The following is a 25112-nucleotide window of genomic DNA, read 5'->3' as shown; positions in this document are numbered from 1 at the left end:
TGGCCAGGTGTTCTTAATTGTTAATTAGTCAGGGTATTTAGGTGTCTGTCTGTCTCCCCTTCGTTGTGGCGACATTCCTCCAGTTTCCCCCTGTTCCTCCACGTCGTGTCGCACCGTTCTCCCTCTAGTAAGTCTTAGTGTTTGTTGTTTTTGTATTGTGAAGTTTGTTATTTAGTTTCTGTATTCTCCTTGTATTGCACTGGATTCTACAGTAAACACCCTTCTCCAAGCTTCACTCCTCGCCTCTGCCTCCTCCATTCCTTCCCTTTCTGTATTATTGCATTCAACCTAACCCCATCGTGACAGAATGTCGCCACCAACATTAACGAATGCAGCAGGAAAGGCAAGCGATACCATCACCGTTGTCCTGGCCCTGATGGCCGGTGACATGAAGAGTTACTCACTGGCCAAATGGGGGTTCCTACTCCGGAAGATCGACCAGGTCGCCACTGAGAATCCGACACTGCAGACGGCGATGTGGGAGATGGCTGGACATGTTGCTGTCCTCATGGAGAAGCATAAGCCAAAGGCTAGTGTAGCTAGCCTGCCGACTGTTCTCAGGCTTACGGTCAGCCTAGATCCTCCCACAGCCGCTGAGGTTGCTCGGATGTCCATCGCCGGTCGGACATCCACAGCTAACCTAGCTCCGCCGGTTAGCTTAGTGTCAAGAGCTAACCAGCCACTCCCAGCTAACCTAGCTCCGCCCGTTAGCTTCATGCCAATAGCTAACCAGCCACTCCCAGCTAACCTAGCTCCGCCCGTTAGCTTCGTGCCAATTGCTGACCGGCTGTTCCCCGTTAGCACAGCTCCTCCTGTTAGCTCCGCCACTATAGATGGCCAGACGTCCCCAGTTGGTACAGCTCTACCCGTTAGCTCCGCTCATACAGCTAACCAGACGTCCACAGCTAACATAGCTCCGCCGGTTAGCTTAGTGTCAAGAGCTAACCAGCCACTCCCAGCTAACCTAGCTCCGCCCGTTAGCTCCGTTTCAATAGCTAACCGGCCGTTTCAAGCTAGCACAGTCTCCACTGCCAGACTAGGCTCCAGGTTCAGGGTGAGCCTAGTATCTGAGACAGACCAGATGTCTCCAGCTAGCACAGTCTCCACTGCCAGACTAGGCTCCAGGTTCAGGGGGAGCCTAGTACCGGAGACGGACCAGATGTCCCAAGCTAGCCAGGCATCCCCAGCTAACATAGCTCCGCCCGTTAGCCCCGTCCCAATAGCTAACCGGCCGTCCCCAGTTAGCACAGCCCCGCCTGTTAGCCCCGCTACAGTAGCTAACCAGACGCCCACTGCCAACCTAGGCTCCAGGTTCAGGGTGAGCCTGGTAGCGGAGACAGACCAGATGTCTCCAGCTAGCACAGTCTCCACTGCCAGACTAGGCTCCAGGTTCAGGGTGAGCCTAGTACCTGAGACGGACCAGATGTCCCAAGCTAGCCAGGCATTTTCAGCTAGCACAGTTCCCACAGTGAGTCCAGGGCCCACAGTTAGCCTAGCCCCCGAGGCTAGTATGGCTAGTAAGGCCTCCACAGCTGGTCCAGCTTCCACGCCCAGTCCAGCCTCAGCTCTGGGTCCTGGCTCCTCATCCCCGGATCCTACACCACGCCTCGCCGCCGAGACCGATCCGGTCTCCACGCCCTGCCCGGCCTCTCCACCTGGTCCGGCTGCCGTGCCGGCTCCCGGCTCTTCGACGGATCCTGGCTCCCCGTCTGGTCCAGCTCTGCGCCGTGATCGGCGTCCTGGTCCTCGCCGTGGTCTCCGCCGGGGTCTTCGCCGTGGTCTTCGCCGGGGCCTGCGTGGGATCCTGCTCCGGGGGTCGTCGCCGCCGCACCTCCATTCCGGCTCTCCTGAACCGGTCCCTAGTCCGGCGGCTGGAGGGCCTCTCGTCCGGGATCCGGCTCCAGGGTCCAGCTCCCCTTCCCGGGCTTCTAGACCTGTACCCACCCCCCCTCGTCGGGCCTCGCTTCCCAGGTCCAGCCCTCCTCGTCGGGCCTCGGTTCTCAGGTTCTGCCCCCCTCCCCGGGTCTCGGTGCCCATCCCCACCCCCCCTCGTCGGACCTCTGTTCCCAGGTCCAGTCCTCCTCCCCGGGCCTCTGTTCCCGTCCCCGCCCCCCCTCTCCGGGCATCTGCGCCCGTTTTCTACCCCCCTGGCTGCTATGCCCCTCCTGGGTTTTTCGTTCAGCCTCCTGGTCCCTCGTCTTCGGGTCCTCTCCCTGGGTCCTCTCCGGGGTTCCGGCTTCCTCCCTCACCTGCTTATGGACGTTGTTTTCGGGTGTCTGGAAGCCACCCGTTGAGGGGGGGGCACTGTCAGGATCCTAGGCCCGGTCCTGGCTGACTGGGCAGGATGGTAACATTGGGCAGTACTCTCCACCTAACTTTGGGCAATGCCCTCTATCTGACATTGGCCCTCGGCCTGACATTGGCGCCCTACCACCCTCTAGTGGTGACAAACAATCGGTGCGCTCCAGTACACTGGACATTCTGACTACTGTGATAACAATAATTAATAGTATGATTAATGTGGTGTCATGGTGTGTACTGTTGTTGTCTTTCCCTTCCCTGGTGTGATGTCATGCACTGTTGTTAGGAGTTGCTTTTGTGTTTAGTTGTGTTTAGTTGTTCTTTGCTTATTGTCTAGGTGTTGTTTGTGATTCTGTGTTGGCCAGGTGTTCTTAATTGTTAATTAGTCGGGGTATTTAGGTGTCTGTCTGTCTCCCCTTCGTTGTGGCGACATTCCTCCAGTTTCCCCCTGTTCCTCCACGTCGTGTCGCACCGTTCTCCCTCTAGTAAGTCTTAGTGTTTGTTGTTTTTGTATTGTGAAGTTTGTTATTTAGTTTCTGTATTCTCCTTGTATTGCACTGGATTCTACAGTAAACACCCTTCTCCAAGCTTCACTCCTCGCCTCTGCCTCCTCCATTCCTTCCCTTTCTGTATTATTGCATTCAACCTAACCCCATCGTGACAGGTAATTGGTTATTTCTTGCTTTGTACATAACTTGCAGAGTTTTAAAGTTTACCATATCAATGAACTTCAAAATGTGTGATTGTAGAAACAGTTTGTGTGTGTGGTCCCGATATCCTGCATTGTTTATTACTCTTATTGCTCTTTTTTGTAGGATAGTCAATGTATTTATGGTTGTTTTGTATGTGTTACCCCATACCTCTGTGCAGTAATGCAGGTAAGGCAAGATCATTGCACAGTACAGAGTGTGCAATGAGTTGGGATTGAGTACATGTCTCACCTTACTAATAATTGAGATGCTCTTTGCCATCTTAGCCCTCATATTATTCTATATGGGGTTTCCAGCAGAGTTTATGGTCTAAAATCACTCACAGGAATTTATTTTCATATACTCGTTCTATTCTATTATTATCTATTATCAACTGAATGTCTGTTCTTATCTGGCGGTTTCCAAACACCATACATTTTGTTTTATTTAGATTTAAAGATAATTTATTTATATCAAACCAGAGTTTGTATTTATTAATTTCTATTGTTAAGACCGTCATAAGCTGCTGGATGTCCTCCCCAGTACAGAACATGTTAGTATCATCAGCAAATAGTACACACTTCAATACATTTGACACCGAGCATAAATCATTAATATATAGATTAAACAGTGTGGGTCCCAGAACCGAGCCTTGAGGGACTCCACAGGATGTGTGTGTGTGTGTGTTCATTCATGTGTGCTTGTGTGTGGAGAGATCAGTGTTTGTTCAGTGTTCTGGTGGCCTGGGGGAAGAAGCTGAGTCTTGCTGCATGTATGCGGAGGCACTTGCCTGACCGCAGCAGCTTGAACAGGCTATTGTTGGGGTGATGAGAGATAGATAGAGAGAAGCGTTTTCTGGCCTATCCAATCTCTTCACACTTGGCTGAGTGCGTTAATTACCCACTTTGGTGACGTATTGCGAGGTGGAACCTAATTTTGCCTATAGTGTGCAAGTAGGTATCAAGTGCGTGGGGATATTTAAAACAATTGGAACACACTCTTGCCCACTTTCCTCGGAGGACCCACCAGCAGTTCAAGGCTTAGGTTTGAGAGCGGAATTCAAAAACTTTGATAACCGGGATGTTTTGCTGCTCCCACATAAACTTCAAATATCACTGCACGTTTTATTTCTTGTCTTTAAACTGCTCTTCACGCACACGTCGCCCCACGCACACAGACCAGCCAGAACAAACCTGTAATATTACATGAGAGGCTCTTCTTTCATTTTATTATTGGCTATCACTGGCTCATCACCAGCCACCAGCCACTCAGCATTTTCACCAGCCAAAAATCACACACACACACGCATGCACACTCTATCCAAATATCCAGTTTGTTTTTATAGTGTAAGGTTTGGCGAGAGAGAGAGAGAGAGAGAGAGAGACGCCACTGCCGAATTCTACCTGCATTTGGCGGTGTTAATGTCAACTTCATGCCCTGCTGGTATCCATCAGTTGCAGTATTCTTAGCACCGGTAAACAGGTTGTTGTTCTCGGCTCTCAATTTGATGAATTAGAACATTTGTTCCATGGTGCCTACAGTATGTCAAATAAATGTATTGTAGCAACAGTGCTATTAATAGCTGTGCAAAGCTTGATGTGGGCTTGCTAACTGTAGACAAATCAACAGAGCTTGCTGACATAGGTCCTTTCCAAAAAGAGGAGATCAGGCTGACCCAAATTGTTACAGACCCATCTCAATACTCAATACTTACTGATTTTCTGAATGCTTACAATATTTTGTCTCGTGATCAGTCTGGTTTCCGTTGTGGTTTTGGCTGTTTAACTGGAACTCATAAAGTCATCAATGATGTTTCATCTGCCCTCGACTGTAAACAACACTGTGCAGCTATATTCATCGACTTAGGCCGACAAGGCCTTTGACACAGTAGATCACCCCATCCTTGTAGACAGGCTTAGAAGTATCGTGGGGTCTCTGGTCACTCCCATGAATGGTTTTCTAACTACCTCTCTGATAGGGTGCAAAGTGTTAATTCAGATCAACTCCTGTCACAGCTCCTCCCTGTCACTAAGGTTGTGCCCCCAGGGCTCCAGATTAGGTCCAACACTATTTTCCATATTATATAAACAACGTAGCCGGCTTTGTTGGGGACTCTTCCATTCATCTTTATGCTGACGACACTATTCTGTACGCCACTGGCCCCTCTCCAGATGCAGTACTTATGCTGCTACAATCTAGTTTCAACAGCATCCAACAGGCCTTCTCCTCCTTACGTCTTATGTTGAAAACCTCCAAGACCAAGATCATGTGGTAAAAAGGGCTCTGTGCCCATTTCACCTCCCCATATAAAAACTCAACGGAATTCTTCTCAAGCTGATTGAGGACTTTGGAGATCTATCGGGATTTAGGATAAATTGGCCGAAGTCGGCCTTCCTCCCACTTAACGCTCCTGCAAAAAGAAATATAACCCTCCCAAAAGAGATACAGATGGTAAAACACTTTAGATGTTTGGGAGTTGAAATATTCCCTACCATAAGCCAAACGGTGAAACACAATTACATAAAAATCCAAAACAAAATCAAAGACGACCTTGTCAGGTGGTCAAAACTTAAAAACTCAGTACAGGCACGGATATCAATAGTTAAGATGGACGTCCTACCTAGAATCAACTTCTTCAGCTCAATGCTACCGTTACCCCCTCCAAAGGGTTACTGGAAAGAATTACACTCCTCCACATACAAATTTATTTGGAATAACAAACCACCACGTATAAAAAGATCCACCGCACAGAGAAACAAAGCAGACGGAGGTATGGCATTCCCAGATTTCTACCACTACTTTAAGGCGTACACTTTAAGACCACTAACAACTTGGTTTGATCCCCAAGCATCAATATCCTGGAGAAATTTAGAAGAAAATATAGTAGCTCCACATAGGCTGAAGGGCATAGTATACACCAAATTATCAATTAAGCAATGCGAACGGAAATTTGGCCCCATAATCACTCATGCGATCAGGACATGGCGTGAAACACAAAAAAAAAATTCTATCCCACATAAATGGCATAATCATACTCCCTTATACAATAACAATGCACTCTTGATTGGAAAACAACCTATAAGATTCCCTAGATGGGAAAAGCAAGGCATACACTCATTAGGAGACGTTTTCAACAAACAGAGTTTTTGTAGTTTCAATGAAATACGCAAAAAATGTAATCTCACCAAGTCCACATACTATTATTACGCACAGTTATTGGCATGTTTGAAAGCTCACGGTGTTCCATTAAAGATACCAATTGTACACCACAGATACCACAAATTTTTTCTATGAAAGAGAGACATCGAGAGGTTTTGTTTCAGATTTTTATCATCAATTACTAACGGCCTCGTATGAAACCCTCCATCTAGACTCAGTCTGGAGGAGGGATATACCAGACCTGGAGACAGACTTTGACTGGCAAGAGGCCTGGGTAAATGTACGACTTGCATCAAGGAACCCGGACCATCAACAAATGAATCTTAACTATATTCACAGGACATACTTAACTCCTATAAGACTGAACAAAATGAGTCTTAAACAAGACTCCAAATGCTCCCTATGTACAAATGGGGACGAAGGGACATTTATGCACATGTACTGGGACTGCCCACCAGTTAAGATATTTTGGAAAGAAGTGACCCAGCAATTATCAAATCTCTTGGATCTGGATATACCTGTACACCCCTCTGTATTACTGCTGAATGATGTCTTTGAACATGCAGTACCTCCACAGCTAAAGAGATTGGTTTTATCCGGTATCACAGTGGCTAAAAAGCTGATAGCATCACAATGGTTTCAACCGGAAAAAATGTGCCGGAAGGTCTGGACTCTTACATATCTCGATGTGATTTATCAAGAAATATCTACAGCAAGAATTTTGGGTCTCAATGAATCCAAAATGACTATGTGGTTTGAAGTGGTGGAGAGAATAAAAGCTAGCATATAATGGTAATGTCTGGTTAGGAACAAGTTATAATGGTTGGATTATCCAATGGGGGGTCCGGGAGGGGGGGGGGGGGGTACGAGCTAGAGCATATGTGTGTAGGTTTTTAGATAACAGGTATTAGGGGTATATCCTGTATAAGACATTTGACTAAATGGTAATTTCATTGGATATGCACTGTAATTAATGCTTGTATATCTTATCGTGTGTTGTCATGTTTGTTTATATGTTTGTTTAAAAAATAATAAAAAAAAGAAAAAAACTCAACGGAATGATCCTAGAGTAGATCTCTGAATATAAACACCTCTGTATATGGCTGGATAACACTTCCCATCATATTAACAAGTTGGAAGAAAAGGTCAAATCAAAAATTGGTTTTCTGTACAGGATGCTCTCTTCTTTCACATTTTCTGCTTGACTCACTCTGGTTAAAATGACAATTCTTCCCATGCTAGACTATGGTGACACCATCTACCGATCTGCTTGCAAAACTACTCTGCAGAAACTTGATGTTCTCTATCACTCTGCCATCCCTTTTGCTAAAAATGACCCTTTCAGAACTCACCACTGCACTTTATATTCCTCTCTAAACTGGCCATCCTTACACACCCTTTCAGAACTCACCACTGCACTTTATATTCCTCTCTAAACTGGCCATCCCTATAAAACTGTGTAGTTTGTTGAAATTGCTGAAAATCCCCAAAACACACTCAGTAATTGGTCAATCAGCATTTCAGTCTGCCGTGCCCACAGACTGGAACAAGTTACAAAAGATGTCATCTCCAAATCAGCTTTTAAGGTTTGTCTTACCATGTTTTAACTTGTTTTAATCTTGTTCTGTTTTAACTTTGTATTTATTTTACCCCCTGCCCCCTATCCCTCAAAAGGCTGTGCCTTTTGCCAGGTCGCCATTGTAAATAAGAATTTGTTCTTAATGACTTACCTGGTTAAATAAAGGTTAAATAAAAAATTAAATAAAACATTATATTCACATTAACACTACCAATCGTGATATTACGATATCATGAACATGAGAACATTTGCATCTTTGCATTGACATTTCTGCATGTCATGTGGGTTCCATCAAGTGCACTGTACTTTTGATTATTAGGGAAGTGGAATAGGTCTACACATGCGCACTTACACTAAGCACATGAACACACATGCCAAGTGCCGCAAGCATGTAAGTGTGATCAATTGTGCACATTGGGACAGCCCCTTCCTCTTTGTTGTGGGCAGGGGTGGGTGTGAGTGTGATGATGATCAATGTTTTCATGGGGTCCTCATAAACACACAGCTGCTAGCTACCTTTATCTTCAACAGCTTAATACTATCTTTAATATCAAATATGCAAACTTGAATTAAAATAATATCAATGCTTGTCAAGCGTTGAAGATTGTTGTCTGGGCCTCATTAGTAAAGGGGCTATCTTTAGGTTTAGTTATCTAAAGGTCCAATCCGTAAGCCAAATGTAAACAAACTGACAGCACCAACACACACACACGCACACGCAGACGCACACACACACACACACACACACACACACACACACACACACACACACACACACACACACACACACACACACACACACACACACACACACACACACACACACACACACACACTAAATAAATAAATGAGTAACAACAACAACAACTTATATAGATGTACTGTACATATATGAATACTAGACATGTTTCTTTATGCATGTCTCTTATGCCAATGTTTGTAAATACTGGCATAAGACAAACCTATACTGTAATTTACACTGGGTTTAGCTTGGCAAAATGAGTGTAGGTGAATGTGAGTGCTTTTGTGTTAGCCCACACAAAACTACACTACATAGTTCTTCTGCACGGGATGTGTTACTTTAGTTGTTGACTATTGTTGATTGGATATTTTCTGTTATTTTATTGTTTAATTGTTTCTACTGTCGTCCTGGCCTCGTAAATTCAATTAAAATAAATGCAATTAAATTGAACAGAACTTAACTCAAATTGAATAGAATTGAACAGCAGTCATAGCGTGAGCCCACGTCTCTGTTCCAGGGCGGTGTGTGTTTCAGTCTGAGGAAGATGGACCAGGTGCTGGATGTCCACGAGGAGGACTTTGATGTGACAGTGGAGCCTGGGGTGACACGCAAGGCCATCAACGCCTACCTGCGAGACACCGGCCTCTGGTTTCCTGTTGGTCAGTCACTCAACATTTTTGTATAGATATCACTATGAAACTTTCCCAGTTTGTTAAGTAAAATGTATTATAATTGTTATATTTTTGTTTCATTATGTTGACACATAACACAATGAACTTTTGTCCAGAAAGATTTTTCGCCAAGTCTTTTGGTATAAATGTACTATAAATCAGGCTATGAATGATATATCAACAAACCCCTCTGTAAAAAGAAGCAGGGTATAGATAGGAAGAAATGTGGAAATTATGGTGTGTGTAAGTGCTAGGGAAATGGATATTTCATCTCTTGCATCTAAGAAAAACACATAAAAACTAAATTTTGAGAAAACGCCCTCCAATTTCTGTATTTTAATTGTGATTTATGGACACAATCGGACAGAATTAAGTAAAATAAACAACTAATTGTGTGTTTTCGATATTTTATTGCTACTAGTTTGAAATAAGACACCCTTTGGAGGCCAACCCCGAGATTTCTGGGGTTAACTCGCCATGCTCTGGGCGCCAAGACCCGAGATATCTCGGGTTTTAATCGATATTTATTTTATTAGCTATATCCATTCATTTTTTATCCATCCAGCCTGCCGTTATCATTGGGAATGGGTCTGAGCTCGCAAAGGGCAAATACCGCCGCCTAACGTCTCCCGGATGGTATTGCACATCATTGGAATCCCTCTGGCTGGGGCTGTGCATTGATCTAAGAAGTCCGGTCTAGATTTGACTTCTCGGGCATGCAGTATCGTTATAACAGATGGACTGGAGACACTCAGAGCAGCGTGGATTATGTGTTTTGGACATATAACGTTGGATCAATAAAGGCGATCAATATTTGGAATGGTGATCAGGAATTGGATTAATCTTTTTGCACTACATCAGATGTGAGGTAAGGACTTTATGTTACGAATCTTGGGTTAATCAGATGTTTCTTTCACCGCCATCGGAGCGTGTGTGTGTGTGTGTGAGGTTCGCGCCGACCAAAGTACAGAGAAGCGATTTTTCAGACCCTGCTTCTGTTCGCGCATGAGGACCAGTGTTCGGCAAGTTACTTTTAAAAAGTAACTAGTTACAGTTACTAGTTACTTCTTCAAAAAAGTAACTAAATTACTTACTCAGTTACAAATTATAAAAGTAACTAGTTACTTCAGAAAGTAACTATTGCGTTACTTTCAAGTACATTTTTTACATAAACAACATACACAAATCTAAACTATTTTAATGTTGCTGTGGGACAAAGTGAGACTAGCCTCCAATCAAATGCAATGTATATGTAGATATTATAATTACTATGTTTATATAGTGGATCATACAAATACAAACACAATAGATTAGGGGTGTAACGGTACACAGAAGCCACGGTTCGGTACGTACCTCGGTATTGGGGTCACGGTTCGGTACAAGTTCGGTACAACAGAAAAAAATTATTTATAATAATTATTATTAATATAATACATTTTTGTAATTACTTTTTTAAAATATATTATATTTATGATCATTATTATTATAATTATTATTATTAAATAGAATCATTTTCTATAGGCTTGCCGTGGTAGTCAGTGATTCTGGTGTCATTCTGTGTTCAGGCATCCAGAGTAAATGAATTGCCTACTGCCCCTTTAACAATTTATAGGCTTGATAAATTTCACTTTCCCTTCTAGAGAGGATTTAACTGCACAAGACTAAATAGTAAATACTAGAGAACAGATGACATATTACAACAATGGCAGAGGATTATTTGGATTTAACTGGAGAAGAGCTCAGATGATCAGTCCGAAAAAGTATGTTTCTTTTTTTTATTTGATCAGCGGGGAGAATGTTGTTGTTGTTTGTTGGCGATGTGTGTGTGTGTGTGTGTGTTTCTGCGATGCGCGGCGTGTGTGTGTTTCTGCGATGCGCGGCGTGTGTGTGTGTCTGCGATGCGCGTGTGTGTGTGTGTGTTGGCGATGCGCGGCGTGTGTGTGTGTTGGCGCAGAGATCTGTCTGATGAAAACTGCTTCAATCATAGTAACGCGCGGCATTTTTTGGCAGTAATGGTAACGGCGTTATTAAGATTGGAAGAGTAATCCGTTCGATTACTTGTTACTGAAAAAAGAACGCCGTTAGTAACGCCGTTATTTATAACGCCGTTATTCCCATCACTGATGAGGACACATATAATATCGATAATCTAGCGTTTATTTGAAACTGATTCATAAATCAAGCGACAAATGGCACGATTTCTAACTAAATACATTGAAGCTCGATTTGCTGGAGTTTATTGAGATGAGACAGAACGCTCTAGAAATATATTCATATTCATCACGGTATAAAACGGAAATGTATGTATGAAAAAACTATCTGTTTCGTGCATGTTGACTGGAGGCAACTCACTGACGATCAACGTGTTATTTAGATCTATTGCTATTATATTTGATATATTTTAAGCACTCGCAAGTAAGTCCTATCCTACGTTGGATAAAGCACTGGCGCTGTTGGCCCCCAATGAGTTAAGGAAGCAATATATAAAAAAATCTCAAAATTGCCATAAAATCCTAAAATAATGTTCTTCCCGCAGACCCGGGTGCAGATGCGTCTCTGTGTGGGATGGCCGCGACCAGCGCGTCCGGCACCAACGCGGTGCGTTATGGCACCATGAGAGAAAACGTCCTGAACCTGGAGGTGGTGCTGGCCGACGGAACCATCATACACACTGCCGGCAAGGGCCGGCGACCCCGGTAGGACCGCAGAACAACAAGCACCACACAGTGACATTGGAGAAGTCCTCCGTCTTGCGTTTATGTGTCTTTTGACAGCGGAGGAGAGAATAGAATGTCACCTCTACTTGGATGGAGGAACACTGAGGCGGCAGCACAGCTATCTGTCCATTTTTCGCACAGTATAGAAACAAGTAGGGCTGGGACTTTATTGCATTAATTTCGATTATTTTTAAATAAGAGAAATTTAGATCAATCAAGAGTTTTCTTTTTCCAATGGTCAACTGTTCTGGAATGTACTTGAAAGTACTGGGTTTTGCTTTTACCTCGAAAGTGCTTGAGTTTACAAAAGGTCCTTTGCACTATATATATTATTCCTAAAATTGCTGCACTTTGTTAAAATTGCATTCATCTGTTGGTCTGCGTAGTAGCTAATACAGGATTTTGCTGCTTACACATATGTATAATGTATATTCATTGATTCACTCGTATACCAAAATTCATTTGAATTGAACAATTTAGCTTTTCGCATCAAATATTGATATGCGATTAAAATGTGATTAATTTAGATTAATTAACTATAAAGTCTCAAATTAATTCGATAAAAAAAATGTATCGAGTCCCACCACTAGAAACAAGATAAAGAAAGACAACAACACAATAACTACAACTGTAAAGTACAAAATATATACAGTGCAGGAAGAGCAAGTTGGAAAACAAGATCAATGTAAGGACCTTGTGGGAGTGTGTGAGAGTAAGAAGTAAGTATGAGGAAGTGTGTGTGTGAGAGTGAGAGTGTGTGAAAGTAAATACATGAGTGCACAAGTACCGGTAGTTATAATACAATACACTGATTACAATACACAAGCTACAATACACTGTTACAATATAGTAATCAGATGTTCCTTCAAACCTTTTTTGTACGTTTTTGAAATACGATTTTTTTTGTCAGGTGTATACAATATAATAGAATATAAATACTTTATTCATCCCGAGGGAAATTTGGCACTAACAATCGCTCACAGTAAACAGTAAACATTTAGGGAGACAGAAAAAAAAGTCACGAATGAAGAATAAAATAAGCCTAAGAATAAAAATACCCAGCTCCGGGATATACATTTCCTATGTTATGTTTATACATTCTAATATAAAATATACAGTAAAATATACAGAAATATACAGTAAGTGTACAGGAAGTGTAGTATTGAACAGTGTTGTTATACACATTCTAATATAAAATATACAGAAGTCTACAGTAAGTGTACAGTAAGTGTAATGGTAAATATTGTAAAATATACAGTAACATATACAGAAGTCTACACTAAGTGTAATATTGAACAGTGTTGTTTTAAAAGTAAAAGTCCAGGAAGATGGTAACTGTCACCCTGTGCTCAGTGATGCAGTGAGGCACAGTGATGCATTGTATAGTCTGATGGCTGTCGGAATGAAGGACTTCCTGTGCCGTTCAGTGCTACTGTACATCTCAGGAGTGTTAGTCTAGCACTGAACATGCTCATCCTGTCAGCCAAGTCTGTGTATACTGGGTGGGAGGGGTTGTCCCTGATGGCCTGGAGCTTAGCAAGGCTCGTCCTCTCCGCCACCCTCGCTAGAGAGTCCAGCTCCACCCCTACCACGTTACAGGCCTTCCTGACCAGCTCATCCAGCCTGGTTGTGCCCCCCGCTCTCAGTCCGCTGCCCCAGCAGGCCACAGCGTACAAGAAGGCGCCCGCCACCAGCGACTCTTAGAACGTCCTCGACATCCTTGTACAGACGTTGAAGGATCTCAGCCTTCTGAGGAAGTCTGTATACATACCGTATGAGATTAGAATTTTGCGAACTGGACATTTTTTTCTTTTTCTTTTTTTAATCTTTTTCTTAATCTTTTTAATCTAATCTAATCTAATCCTTTTTCCTCCGATTTTCTCCCATCCCAATGTTAGTCGTTATGCCAATTCCCAATCCCCTTCCTGGTCGCTGCGCACTTACCCCCTACAGTCGGTCTGGGAGAGTGGAGGCTATCACGACGTGCTTCCTCCGACACACGTCTAGCCAATCAACTGCTTCTTTTCACCTGGCAGCGCGGACTCTCACTGAGAGGGTGCAACGTGTGGAAGGGTCACACTACCCCCCTTAGATCCTATCCGCGCTGAGCAGGAGCCCCGACCGAACTGTAGGAGTCGCTGTTTACAACGACCCGGACCCACCCACCAGCTTTCCCACCCCTAACACTGCCAATTGTGTTAGTATGAACGACCAGCCAAGCTGGTAGCAATGCCGAGAGCTGGGCTCGAACCCAGCATCTCCTGCACTAGTGGAGAGCGCCTTGCCCACTGCGCCACTTAGCCGCCCTGAACTGGACATTCTAATAATAATGTCACAATGGCTACTGAAAGAGAGAGAAAAAAGAAAACACTGAATGGCACAGGAAGTCTTTCATTCCAACAGCCATCAGATTATATAACGCCTCACTGAGCACAGTGACAGTACAAACTCTGGCATATCTTCCTGGACTTTTTACTCTTTACTTTTTACATCAACATTTTACTTTATTTATTACTGTACATTTTACTATATTTTTGGCTGTACATTTTAGAATGTATATCCCTGACTGTATTTGTATTGTTATTAGGGATGCTCGATATTGGCTTTTTTACCGATACCGATATACCGATATTGTCCAACTCTTAATTTCCGATACCGATATCAACCGATATCAACCGATATCAACCGATACCGATATATGCAGGGTTTCCCCCCCCAAAAAACTGAATAATTTCAGGTAATTAACATTACATATGTCTTGTTGTGGAATTAACACAACATTATGCATACTTTTGACAATAAATAAAATCAGAATTTGTTCTTACTTGCTTGCCTGGGTAAATAAAGGTTATAGAAATGTAAAAAAAAAAAAATACTGATATACTATACTGATAAAATACTGATATTTTCAGATATCACATTTTAATGCCAATATCGGCCGATAATATCGGTAGGCAGATAATATCGGACATCCCTAATTGTTATTCTTATTTGTGATTTTTGACTACCTAAATGTTTATTGTGATCGATCTGTAGTGCTGAATTTCCCCCGGGATCAATGAAGTACTTCTATTCTATTCTATTTGAAAATGTCGAAAGAACTAACACCTGGAAGGCTTAATAATAATGATTCTTGATTCAAGGTTGTATTAGCTTTTATTTAGCTTATATGAGGTTTAGTTTCTCAAGTTGATGTAGGATCTAAGAGGTCAGACAACTTACAGGAAAAACACAATCGTAGATCAGCGCTGCATACTTTATATCCATAACATATCCCTATATCCATTTATTCTATTGAACCTGGATTAACCTTCTGTAGTGTGGTGGTGAAAGGGTTAAAACATGTCTATAAACAACCGCTTCTTACATCACGGCAGCTTCACTGTCCTTCTTCAGGAAGACGTCAGCGGGCTACAACCTGACCAACCTGTTCGTGGGGTCAGAGGGCACGCTGGGGGTCATCACCAAGACGACCCTGCGGCTGTACGGCGTCCCGGAGGCCATGGTGTCCGCCGTCTGCTCCTTCCCTTGTGTGCAGGCGGCCGTGGACAGCACGGTGCAGGTCCTCCAGGCCGGGGTGCCCATCGCCCGCATCGGTGAGGAGGGGGGAGGAGGGGAGGGGGGGAGAGGGGGGGTGGACAGCACCGTGCATGTCCTCCAGGCCGGCGTGCCCATCGCCCGCATCGGTGAGGGGGAGAGGAGAGGAGGGGAGGGGAGGAGGAGGAGAGGCGAGGAGGGGGGGAGGAGGGGAGGAGGCGGACAGCACCATGCAGGTCCTCCAGGCCGGGGTGCCCATCGCCCGCATCGGTGAGGAGGGAGGAGGAGGGCAGGGGAGGAGGGGAGAAGGAGGGAGGAGAGGGGAGGAGGAGGAGGAGGGGGGGTGGACAGCACGGTGAAGGTCCTCTGGGCTGGGGTGTCCATCGCCCGCATCCAGGGCTTGACGTTAACTTTTTGGCTCACTAGCCACTGTGGCTAGTGGTTTTCCAAAGTCACTAGCCACTCAGCATTTTCACTAGCCAAAAATCCCAGCACTCGCGCCCCCACCCAAAAAGTAATAAATATAGGTAATTTCTTCTTCACTAACCCCTGCTGGGGACAGTATCATTGTAATCATACTGCTACACGCCAACTGTACAACTGTGCTTCTGACTGTTGCCTCCATTGTTTACTACTGCCTGCGACCAGTGACTCAGCCGCAAAAGGAGCTCCAGTTGGGGCAACGGCTGACTGGGACAAGATGGAGGGTGTAGATGTGGAAGAGTTGTGTTGAACCTAGCAATTACATTGTTGCTCCAAACGCCGTGAACATTATCATTGACACACCTATGCAGGGCTTGACGTTAACTTTTTGGCTCACTAGCCACTGTGGCTAGTGGTTTTCCAAAGTCACTAGCCACTCAGCATTTTCACTAGCCCTGGGCAGGTGGGCAGGTGTCAACGTCAACGCATCGGTGAGGGGAGGAGGATGGGAGGGGGGGAGGAAGGGAGGGGAGGAGGGCGGGGGGGGGTGGACAGCACGGTGCAGGTCCTCCAGGCCGGGGTGTCCATCGCCCGCATCGGTGAGGGGGGAGGAGGGGAGGAAGGGAGGAGGAGGGGGGGTGGAGGATGAGGGGAGGAGGTGGGGGCAGCTTAGCGGGTGGAACACAGGGCCGACGCTACAAGGATTAGGGGGTTGATTGGGGATTCAACCTAATCTCACAATTAGATGGCAAATGGTAAATGGCTGCATTTATATAGCAGCTTTTATCCAAAGCGCTTTACAATTTTTCCCTCACATTTTGACCCAATCACTCACACATTCACACACCGACGGCAGAGGCGACCATGCAACTGCTCATCTGGAGCAGTTAGGGGTTAAGTGTCTTGCTCAAGGACACTTCGACGCGTTGCCCGGGAGGAGCGGGAATCGAACCGGGAACCTCCGGATTACCAGACGACTGCTCTACCTCCCGAGCCACTGTCGTAAAGTTAGATGCGGGTGGGGCCACTGGGAGGTTTTAGGTCAAACCAGTGACATGTACTGTAGCAGCAGAGCAGAACAGGTCCTGTAGCAGGTCAGGGGGCTGCAGCAGGTCAGGGTCCTGCAGCAGGTCAGGGGGCTGCAGCAGGTCAGGGTCCTGCAGCAGGTCAGGGGGCTGCAGCAGGTCAGGGGGTTGCAGTAGGTCAGGGGGCTGCAGCAGGTCAGGGGGCTGCAGTAGGTCAGGGGGCTGCAGCAGGTCAGGGGGCTGCAGTAGGTCAGTAGGTCAGGGGGCTGCAGCAGGTCAGGGGGCTGCAGCAGGTCAGGGGGCTGCAGTAGGTCAGGGGGCTGCAGTAGGTCAGGGGGCTGCAGCAGGTCAGGGGGCAGGTCAGGGGGCTGCAGCAGGTCAGGGGGCTGCAGTAGGTCAGTAGGTCAGGGGGCTGCAGCAGGTCAGGGGGCTGCAGCAGGTCAGGGGGCTGCAGCAGGTCAGGGGGCTGCAGTAGGTCAGGGGGACCTTTGACCTCTTAACCGGTGGTGGCTGGCCCAGAGAGGTTAGAGGAGCAGGCGTGTGTGACCTTTGACCTCTTAACCGGTGGTGGCTGGCCCAGAGAGGTCAGAGAAGCAGGCGTGTGTGACCTTTAAGTTTCGCCTGTTTGAACCCCCGGACTGGGGGGCGGGAAAACTGGGGTGTTGCTCTCTCCTCAACAAACTGCCGTTGAGGTGCCCTTGCGCAAGGCATTCCACCCCCACTCAGTGGCTCTGACTGTGTGTGTGTGTGTGTGTTTCCAGAGTTCCTGGATGATGTGATGATCGATGCGTGCAACAGGTACAACTCTCTGTCTTATCCTGTGACTCCAACGCTCTTCCTGGAGTTCCACGGCACAGAGCGGAGTGTAGAGGAGCAGGTCAATACCACAGGTAAGAAGGTGTGTGTGTGCCCTTGTTTTCCTACCGTTGTGGGGACCAAATGTCCCCACAAGTGATGTGATACATTTAGTTGTTGTGGGGACTTTGGTCGATCCCCATGAGATAAAGGAGGTATGTTGGGGTTAATGGTTATGGTTAGGTAAGGGTTATAGTGTTAGGCATGTGATCGTTATGGTTAAGGTTTAAGTAAGGGATTAATCTATGGAATGTCCCCACAACGCATGAAAACATTGCTGCGTGTGTGTGTGTGCGCGCGCGCGTGTGTGTGCGTGCATGTGTGTGTGTGTGTGTGCGTGTGTGTGTGCGTGTGTGTGTGTGTGTGTGTGTGTGTGTTAATTAATGCAGTAGAGGTTTCACAACATCTTTTAGCTTGATCTCCTCTGTAATGGGTCGTCATTCAGTGTGGCGGAGAGGAGACACCGGCCTCTTTACCCATAAGCTCAAAAGCATATCAATCCTCTGTTAATGAATCCTGTGTATGTGTGACACTAATCTGATATGAGGGCTGCGTCTAAATAAACATTGAATGAATGAATATGTGGGTTCAAAACAAGTGAAATCACGAGTCACAAGTCACAAGTCCTCTATTTCTTTGTGTGTTTCCATAGAGGAGATCACGCGGGGGAACGGTGGTTCTGACTTCCAGTGGGCGCGGGACGCAGAGACGCGTGGTCGTCTGTGGCAGGCCCGCCATGACGCCTGGTACGCCGCTCTGGCCCTCAGACCAGGCTGCAAGGTGAGCAACACTGGACAGTCTTTCATAGAGAAGTTTGTATTCTAATTCCACTACATTTCGAAAGGAAATGTTGTACTTTTTACCCCAACCACATTTATCTGAACCCTGCAGTTACTAGTTACTTTAAAGGGGGGGGGGGGGGGGAATTGCATCCAAAATAAGGATGGATGACTATGTGTGTGTGTGTGTGTGTCTCCAGAGAATTTGAAGTGAGCCAAGTTCAAGTGGATGTAATCAGAGCCGGCGCAACTGGACCACATAACACTTTAACAATTTAGAGGTCAATGGGTCGAGGATTGAATGTACTGAAATACAAGAACGTCACATATAATTGATACTTATGTACCTAAGTATCAGTAATTCAGAAAGTTTCAAATGGAGGACTATTTTCACATTACATTTCACATTCACATTTTGTCAGAGTACTCTTTTTTTTCTGGCCATTTCTACTTTTACTTGAGTAAAGAAACTGTGTACTTCTGATGATACCGTAGATGCAAATTGCAAAGGAATCGGTGACGTTCTGTGCCGTCTAGGAGAGTTTGTAATGATCACATTTCCGCAGTGGCACAGTCACAGTAGGTGTGCCGCAGACTACCAGTTGAGTGCAATGTGGCTCCATGAGAGAACAGGCCTGCCAAAACCAGCAGTCTCAGAGGACCGGCGCTGAGAACCACTGGCCTCGAGCAAACTATGCAGCATATCAGAAACTGATGAATACACAGATTCAGGCCTCGCAGATTGGTTGTAAGCAGTGCTTAAAAAAGTGACGATGGAATCCCTCCCCCATCTTTCTCCCTGCTCCCGCAATGATGACGATGGTGCATTCTTGTGGCCAGAATGGTATAAGTAGCTTTGAAATGCTGCTGTAATAGACCTGTTCGCTGTCCACGTCAGACTCGGTGTGCGTGCGCATCAAGGTGGGCAAAAAGGAACGTAATCCTGGTCAGAACGACGTGGGCAGACTACAATATATTTGCATTTGTTAGCCGTGCTAGCGATATAAACAATCAATCCATGCCAAAGCTAGATAATGTAAAAGGTGAAAGACATTTGATTTGACAAAATGACATCCAGCCGTTTTCGTTTGAAACAACCTTTATTCAGGGGAGTGTCATGCTTTCTCCATAGAGCCCTGTCATACTTTTTTAGCACAGCAGCTTGCGCAGGTAAGGGGGCAACTTAGTCACGTGACTCAGTTGGTATTTCTGATTGGCTGGAACACTGTATGTTTGTAAACATCGAACAGGTCTATTGGGACATCGTCTATAGCCCAGTGGGTTCAAAGGTGTGAACTAGAAAGCCTCGCCTAATGAGTCCAGATCAGGATACGTGCTGATTATGTATTTTTTTTCATTTTCTGTGTACAATGTTCCGTATGTATTTATAAATATTCATATTCACTTGATTGCATTGCAACCAAACTCAAAACCAGACAAACGGCTGCATTTATATAAATGGCTGCATTTATATAGCGCTTTTATTCAAAGCGCTTTACAATTTGTTCCTCACATTTGATCCATTCACTCCTTCACATACCGACAGCGGAGGCAACCATGCAAGGTGCCAACCTGCTCATCGGGAGCAATCATGGGTTAAGTGTCTTGCTCAAGGACACTTTGACACGCTGCCCGGGAGGAGTGGGAATTACCAGATGACTGCTCTACCTCCCGAGCCACTGTCACCCCAAACTCTCTAGTCCCTCTGGGAAATGCATTGGAATGTGTGGGCAGATCAGTTATCATTATTATCATGTTAATATAATATAACACAAATACAATATACTATATGGCAATTGTAAAGCCTGCGGCCTGGCAATCTGAAATAAAATCATAATAAAAAAACAATTGTGTATTTCTTCGTGTTTGTTTGTCTTCACGCTGTCTGCCTCGCTCCATCGAGTGGCATTTCAGAAGTCGAGAGTTGAGTCTCGGGTCAGAGAGAGAGCGAGAGCTGCAGCGCTTCATTAAGCCTGTTGGGAAAAAAGTGAATAGTTTTGACTGAATGCCAACGCTTTCAGCATTACAATATTACCACTAACCGCGTTTCTCTCTCTGAGTGCAGTCTGGAACATTCCATTCCGTTCCAGGGTTTACAAGCCCTCATGGTGCTCTTCAGGTCCTTCTTCAACTGCTCTTTAATGGTGAACGACTATTATGGATAGTTTCAGAACCATTAGAGAGCGTGGAGAAGGGTGAATGACAAGTGAAGGAGCCTCCTTGTGGAATTTGAATTGGATTGTGTCCTTAACAAGGTCTGTGTGTGTGTGTCTGTGTCTGTGTCTGTGTGTGTGTGTGTGTGTGTGTGTGTGTGTGTGTGTGTGTGTGTGTGTGTGTGTGTGTGTGTGTGTGTGTGTGTGTGTGTGTGTGTGTGTGTGTGTGTGTGTGTGTGTGTGCGTGAGCGCACGTGTGTGCCATCTGCAGGCCTATGCCACAGATGTGTGTGTCCCCCTCTCTCGTCTGCCTCAGATCATAGTGGAGACCAAACAAGACCTGATAAAGAGCAGGATCACAGGTGAGGAGATGCACAAAATAGAACCACAGTTTCCAGATAGATTCGGTTTGTGGAGAGACATTTGTTTACATTTGCAGAGCCTACATTTCTTTGACTATACATAAGCACGCCTTCTTTCTTACGCCATCATAAATCAAAACAAAATAATTTTTAGGCACTGTGAACCAAATGTAAGCCTAGAAGATACTCCTTTAATAATAATAATAACTGTATTTGTATAGCATCTTTCATACAGGGAATTGCAGTTCAAAGTGCTTCACATCAGTAAGAAATAAGACATAAAATCTGTGTAAAACAAGCAGCAAGAGCAAAGCATAAAGTGGGATAAAATAATGCAGGTATATTAATCAAAATCATATCAGAACCTCACGTTCCAATAGGCTTCTTGAATATCTGTAATCTGTTACAAAACATGATAAAGGTCATAGTATGCACCCAGCGGATAGTGGGGCGTAGAAATAGAAATAAAAAATAAGTAAAATAATAGCATGGGTAAGACAGGGGAATAAAATTATAATATTGAGAAATGTAATTACGTCTCTCACCCTTTGTCACTTCAGCAACTTCAAAAGCGCTTTACCAACCTTCTTGGACTAAAGTTTCTCAAAGAGGGGAACAAATATGTATTTTCCCCCAATTTAAACTGGACTTTAACCACATTTGCTGGTCCACGGTAGATGTTTAACACTCTCTTGGCCGTATGTTTTAATCATATACTGTTTGTAAACTAAATTGCAAGAGATGCTATTGTAAACCAGCATTCGGAGATGTCTGGCTTACTTGTTGTTCGAGCAGAATGGATTCAGGAAGCACATCTATACAGTAACCGCAGTTATTGGAGCAAGAATTCAGGAGGGAAAATCTACTTGTGCTTGCTTTATAGATTTCCAGAAGGCTTTTGATTGGGTTAACGGAGATTTGCTTTTCTTTAAACTAATCCAGGGCGGTGTGTTGATGGTAAATTCTACAAAGCTATCAAAGCATTATATCGGGCTCCTGTAGCGTGTGTCCAAGTGGATGATTTGATTACTGGTGTGGTTAGGCAGGTGGAGTGAAGCAGGTTTTATCTCCCAGGCTGTGGAATGCTCTCCCTGATCATCTGAGAGCACCACAGACCGTGGATGCTTTTACAAAGGGCCTCAAAACACATATTTTTAATAGAGCCTTTTGTTGATCTTTATCTAGTTTTAGCTCCACACATTTTATGTTCTTTTACTCTTTTACTAGTTTTAGCCCTTCACATTTCATGTTCTTTTGACTCTTTTACTAGTTTTAGCCCTCCACATTTCATGTTCTTTTTACTCTTTTACTAGTTTTAGCCCTTCACATTTCATGTTCTTTTTACTCTTTTACTAGTTTTAGCCCTACTTGTTTTATGTTACAGTATTAAACTTTTTCTAGTTTTAGCCCTTCTTATTTTTTGTTCTTTTTACTCTCTTACTAGTTTTTATGTCTACACCGTAGCACCTTGAGATTTGTTCCACAAACATAAAGCGCCCCTACAAATTGAATATATTATTATTATTACCCTCTTTGCCATGTGTGCCCCAGGAGATGGAACAGCTCTGGTCTAGGTGTCCAGGTCATTGGATCTCATTCACTAACATTCTCGTAAGTTTCCTCGTAAATAATCATGTAAGAAGTTCGTAAGAGGAAACCTACGATAGATTCCTGAACGAGTGGAGAGGTGCTCTTAAGTGGCCAAAATGATCACAACTGAATAAAGAACGTCACTCATTCTTAAACTGAAAGCGTGTTCTTGCACACCTCAATTTGCATACAGAAATGCCCCGCCAGCTCCTTATAATGTATATGTATTTATTCACTGTCATTTGCAGTATTTGTAGGGCTTTTATTTCTTTTCAGACATCACAATGCCTCGTTGAGGCATGACTATACATTTTTAATGATACAAATATTGTCGTATTTATTATTATTATAATTATGTAATTCTGAGGATGTCTGTAGAATCGACGTGAACACAATCACCATGATTTCTCCCAAATAAAGAACACGGCACACACCAGTCTGTCCGACTTACGACTTCGTAAATCCTGCTCTTAGCTACAAATGAATCTCTGAGGAGGAACCGTTAGAGAATGCCAAAATCGGCCCAAAAAGCATGTAAGTGGAGCTACGATGAAATTTGCTCGTAACCTTTCTTGTAAGTCCGTTGGTGAATTGACATAGGACTGTTCACAGCTATGCCGGAAGAGAATAGGATATGTAATGTTTGTGATCTAAAAGATGAAAATGAATTCCATTGCATGTTCTATTGTACATTATATGACAATGTCCGGCAGCGTGGCTACATGAGTAGAGCTCCGGACTTGGGGAGCATTCTGTCCTCTGGACTTGTCCGTAACAATGTCCCTCTTACGGTGATAGGGACACCGTACAGCTGCGAGTGCCGTCCTTCGGTTGATATGTTAAACCGAGGTCCTGACTGAATTTGGTCATTAAAGAACCCAGGGCATCTATCGCAAAGAGTAGGGGGTTCCCTGATGTTCCTGGCCAAATTCCCAATCAGGTCTCTGACATCAAGGCCACCTAATCATCCCTCCCGCCTTAATTGGCTGACATCAATCCCTGTCTCCTGAGCCGTTCAGCCATTGTGTAGTGTGATGTGTGCCTGGTGCTAGTGTATGGCAGCCATTGAGCCTGCGTAGCGTGGCACTTTATAAATGTAATGATCATTCATTAATTTTTTCGTTTGAATTATTTAGAACTGCCCATTTTTATTTCTAAGGTCTGGAATAGGAGTCAATCTCAGCTTTTTATGTAAGATATGTTTTATTTTGTTTGTATTTATCCATTCCTGTTGCTGGCTCTCCTGACATGATACGTGTGAGTTCACAGGCTTAATTATGTGGTTTTGTGAGTCTTATATTTTATTATAGATACCTTGTTTGTATTTTGGTTATTTATTTTAAATGTATATTGATCAATGTTTATGAAGACTGTAAACCTAAAGTGTCTTATAAGCCTGTATGGGCTGGGCTTCATTTGAATCATGACATGAAATAAAGGAATACATCAATCAATCAATCAATCAATCAATCAATCAATCAATCAATCAATCAATCAATCAATCATCAACAAAGTGAAACAGTAACTTTTCAGCTAGCTTTCTAGCTTACCAGGGACCCAAATTTCCTCTGAGGAAAGATTGTTTATTCAGCTATGCTAGGCTCTAGTCTAGAGGCTGTACTCTCATCATAGAAAGATTGTTTATTAAGTTATGCTAGGCTAGAGACTGTACTCGGCACAGGAAGATTGCTTAATCAGTTATGCTAAACTATAGTACTCTCAACATGGGAAATGTGTGTGTTAAGTGTGTTGATGTGTTATTTTATTTGTAAGGGGAATCACTTTGTGATGGGCGCCGCCACCACAAATTATTCATTGTCGGTGAACGATTGCAATTTGCTTAATTTTTATGGGTGATAAAGATACTGAAACTCAACAGACCATTCTGTTATATTGTACTATATTGTTTACAATAATTTACAATAAGACTCTATATGTCTTTGTGTCTCTGTGTCAACGATTTAGGCACTATCTCTCTCTCAATCGTATCCCTCTCTCTCAATCGTATCCCTCTCTCTCTCTCTCTCTCTCTCTCGCTCTCTCTCTCTCTCTCTCTCTCTCTCTCTCTCTCTCTCTCTCTCTCTCTGTCTGTCTGTCTGTCTGTCTGTCTGTCTGCCTATCTCTCTCTCTCTCTCTCTCTCTCTCTCTCTCTCTCTCTCTCTCTCTCTCTCTCTCTCTCTCTCTCTCTCTCTCTCTCTCCCCCCTCAGGTCCCATAGCTGGTCATGTAGGTGATGGTAACTTCCACTGTATCATAGTGTTGGACCCCAACGACCCGGACGAGGGCCAGAGAGTCCATGCCTTCACAGAGAGACTGGCCAGGTAGCGTGTCACAACCCCTGACCCCTCTTTCCTTTCTCTTGGGATGAACTGCTGCCATTGTTGACTGACTAAAAACGTGGCATCTCATACAGGCATCATGCACCATGTGCAATGGGCAGTTAAGGTAGGGCGTGAGGTACAATATATCAATATATATATTATATATATATATATATTTTTACGTTTATTTCAGGGACAACATAAAAAAGA

General features: G+C 44.3%; 1 protein-coding gene across 1 annotated transcript in view; it reads left to right on the top strand.

Annotated features, from left to right (window-relative positions):
* ldhd (lactate dehydrogenase D) overlaps positions 1–25112 on the top strand; it is a 55008-nt gene that overhangs the window by 4345 nt on the left and 25551 nt on the right. The window contains exons 4-10 of the mRNA XM_084335503.1: positions 8988–9129; positions 11678–11837; positions 15255–15454; positions 17605–17733; positions 18351–18478; positions 20902–20992; positions 24791–24902. Coding sequence (XP_084191629.1) covers positions 8988–9129; positions 11678–11837; positions 15255–15454; positions 17605–17733; positions 18351–18478; positions 20902–20992; positions 24791–24902 — 962 coding nt within the window. The remainder of the gene's footprint in view (positions 1–8987; positions 9130–11677; positions 11838–15254; positions 15455–17604; positions 17734–18350; positions 18479–20901; positions 20993–24790; positions 24903–25112) is intronic.

Source organism: Notolepis coatsorum, assembly GCF_963971535.1.
Source record: "Notolepis coatsorum genome assembly, chromosome: 18".
NCBI lineage: Eukaryota > Metazoa > Chordata > Actinopteri > Aulopiformes > Paralepididae > Notolepis > Notolepis coatsorum.
The sequence above is the reverse complement of the archived record's forward strand: the minus strand, read 5'-3'. Positions and strand labels throughout refer to the sequence as shown.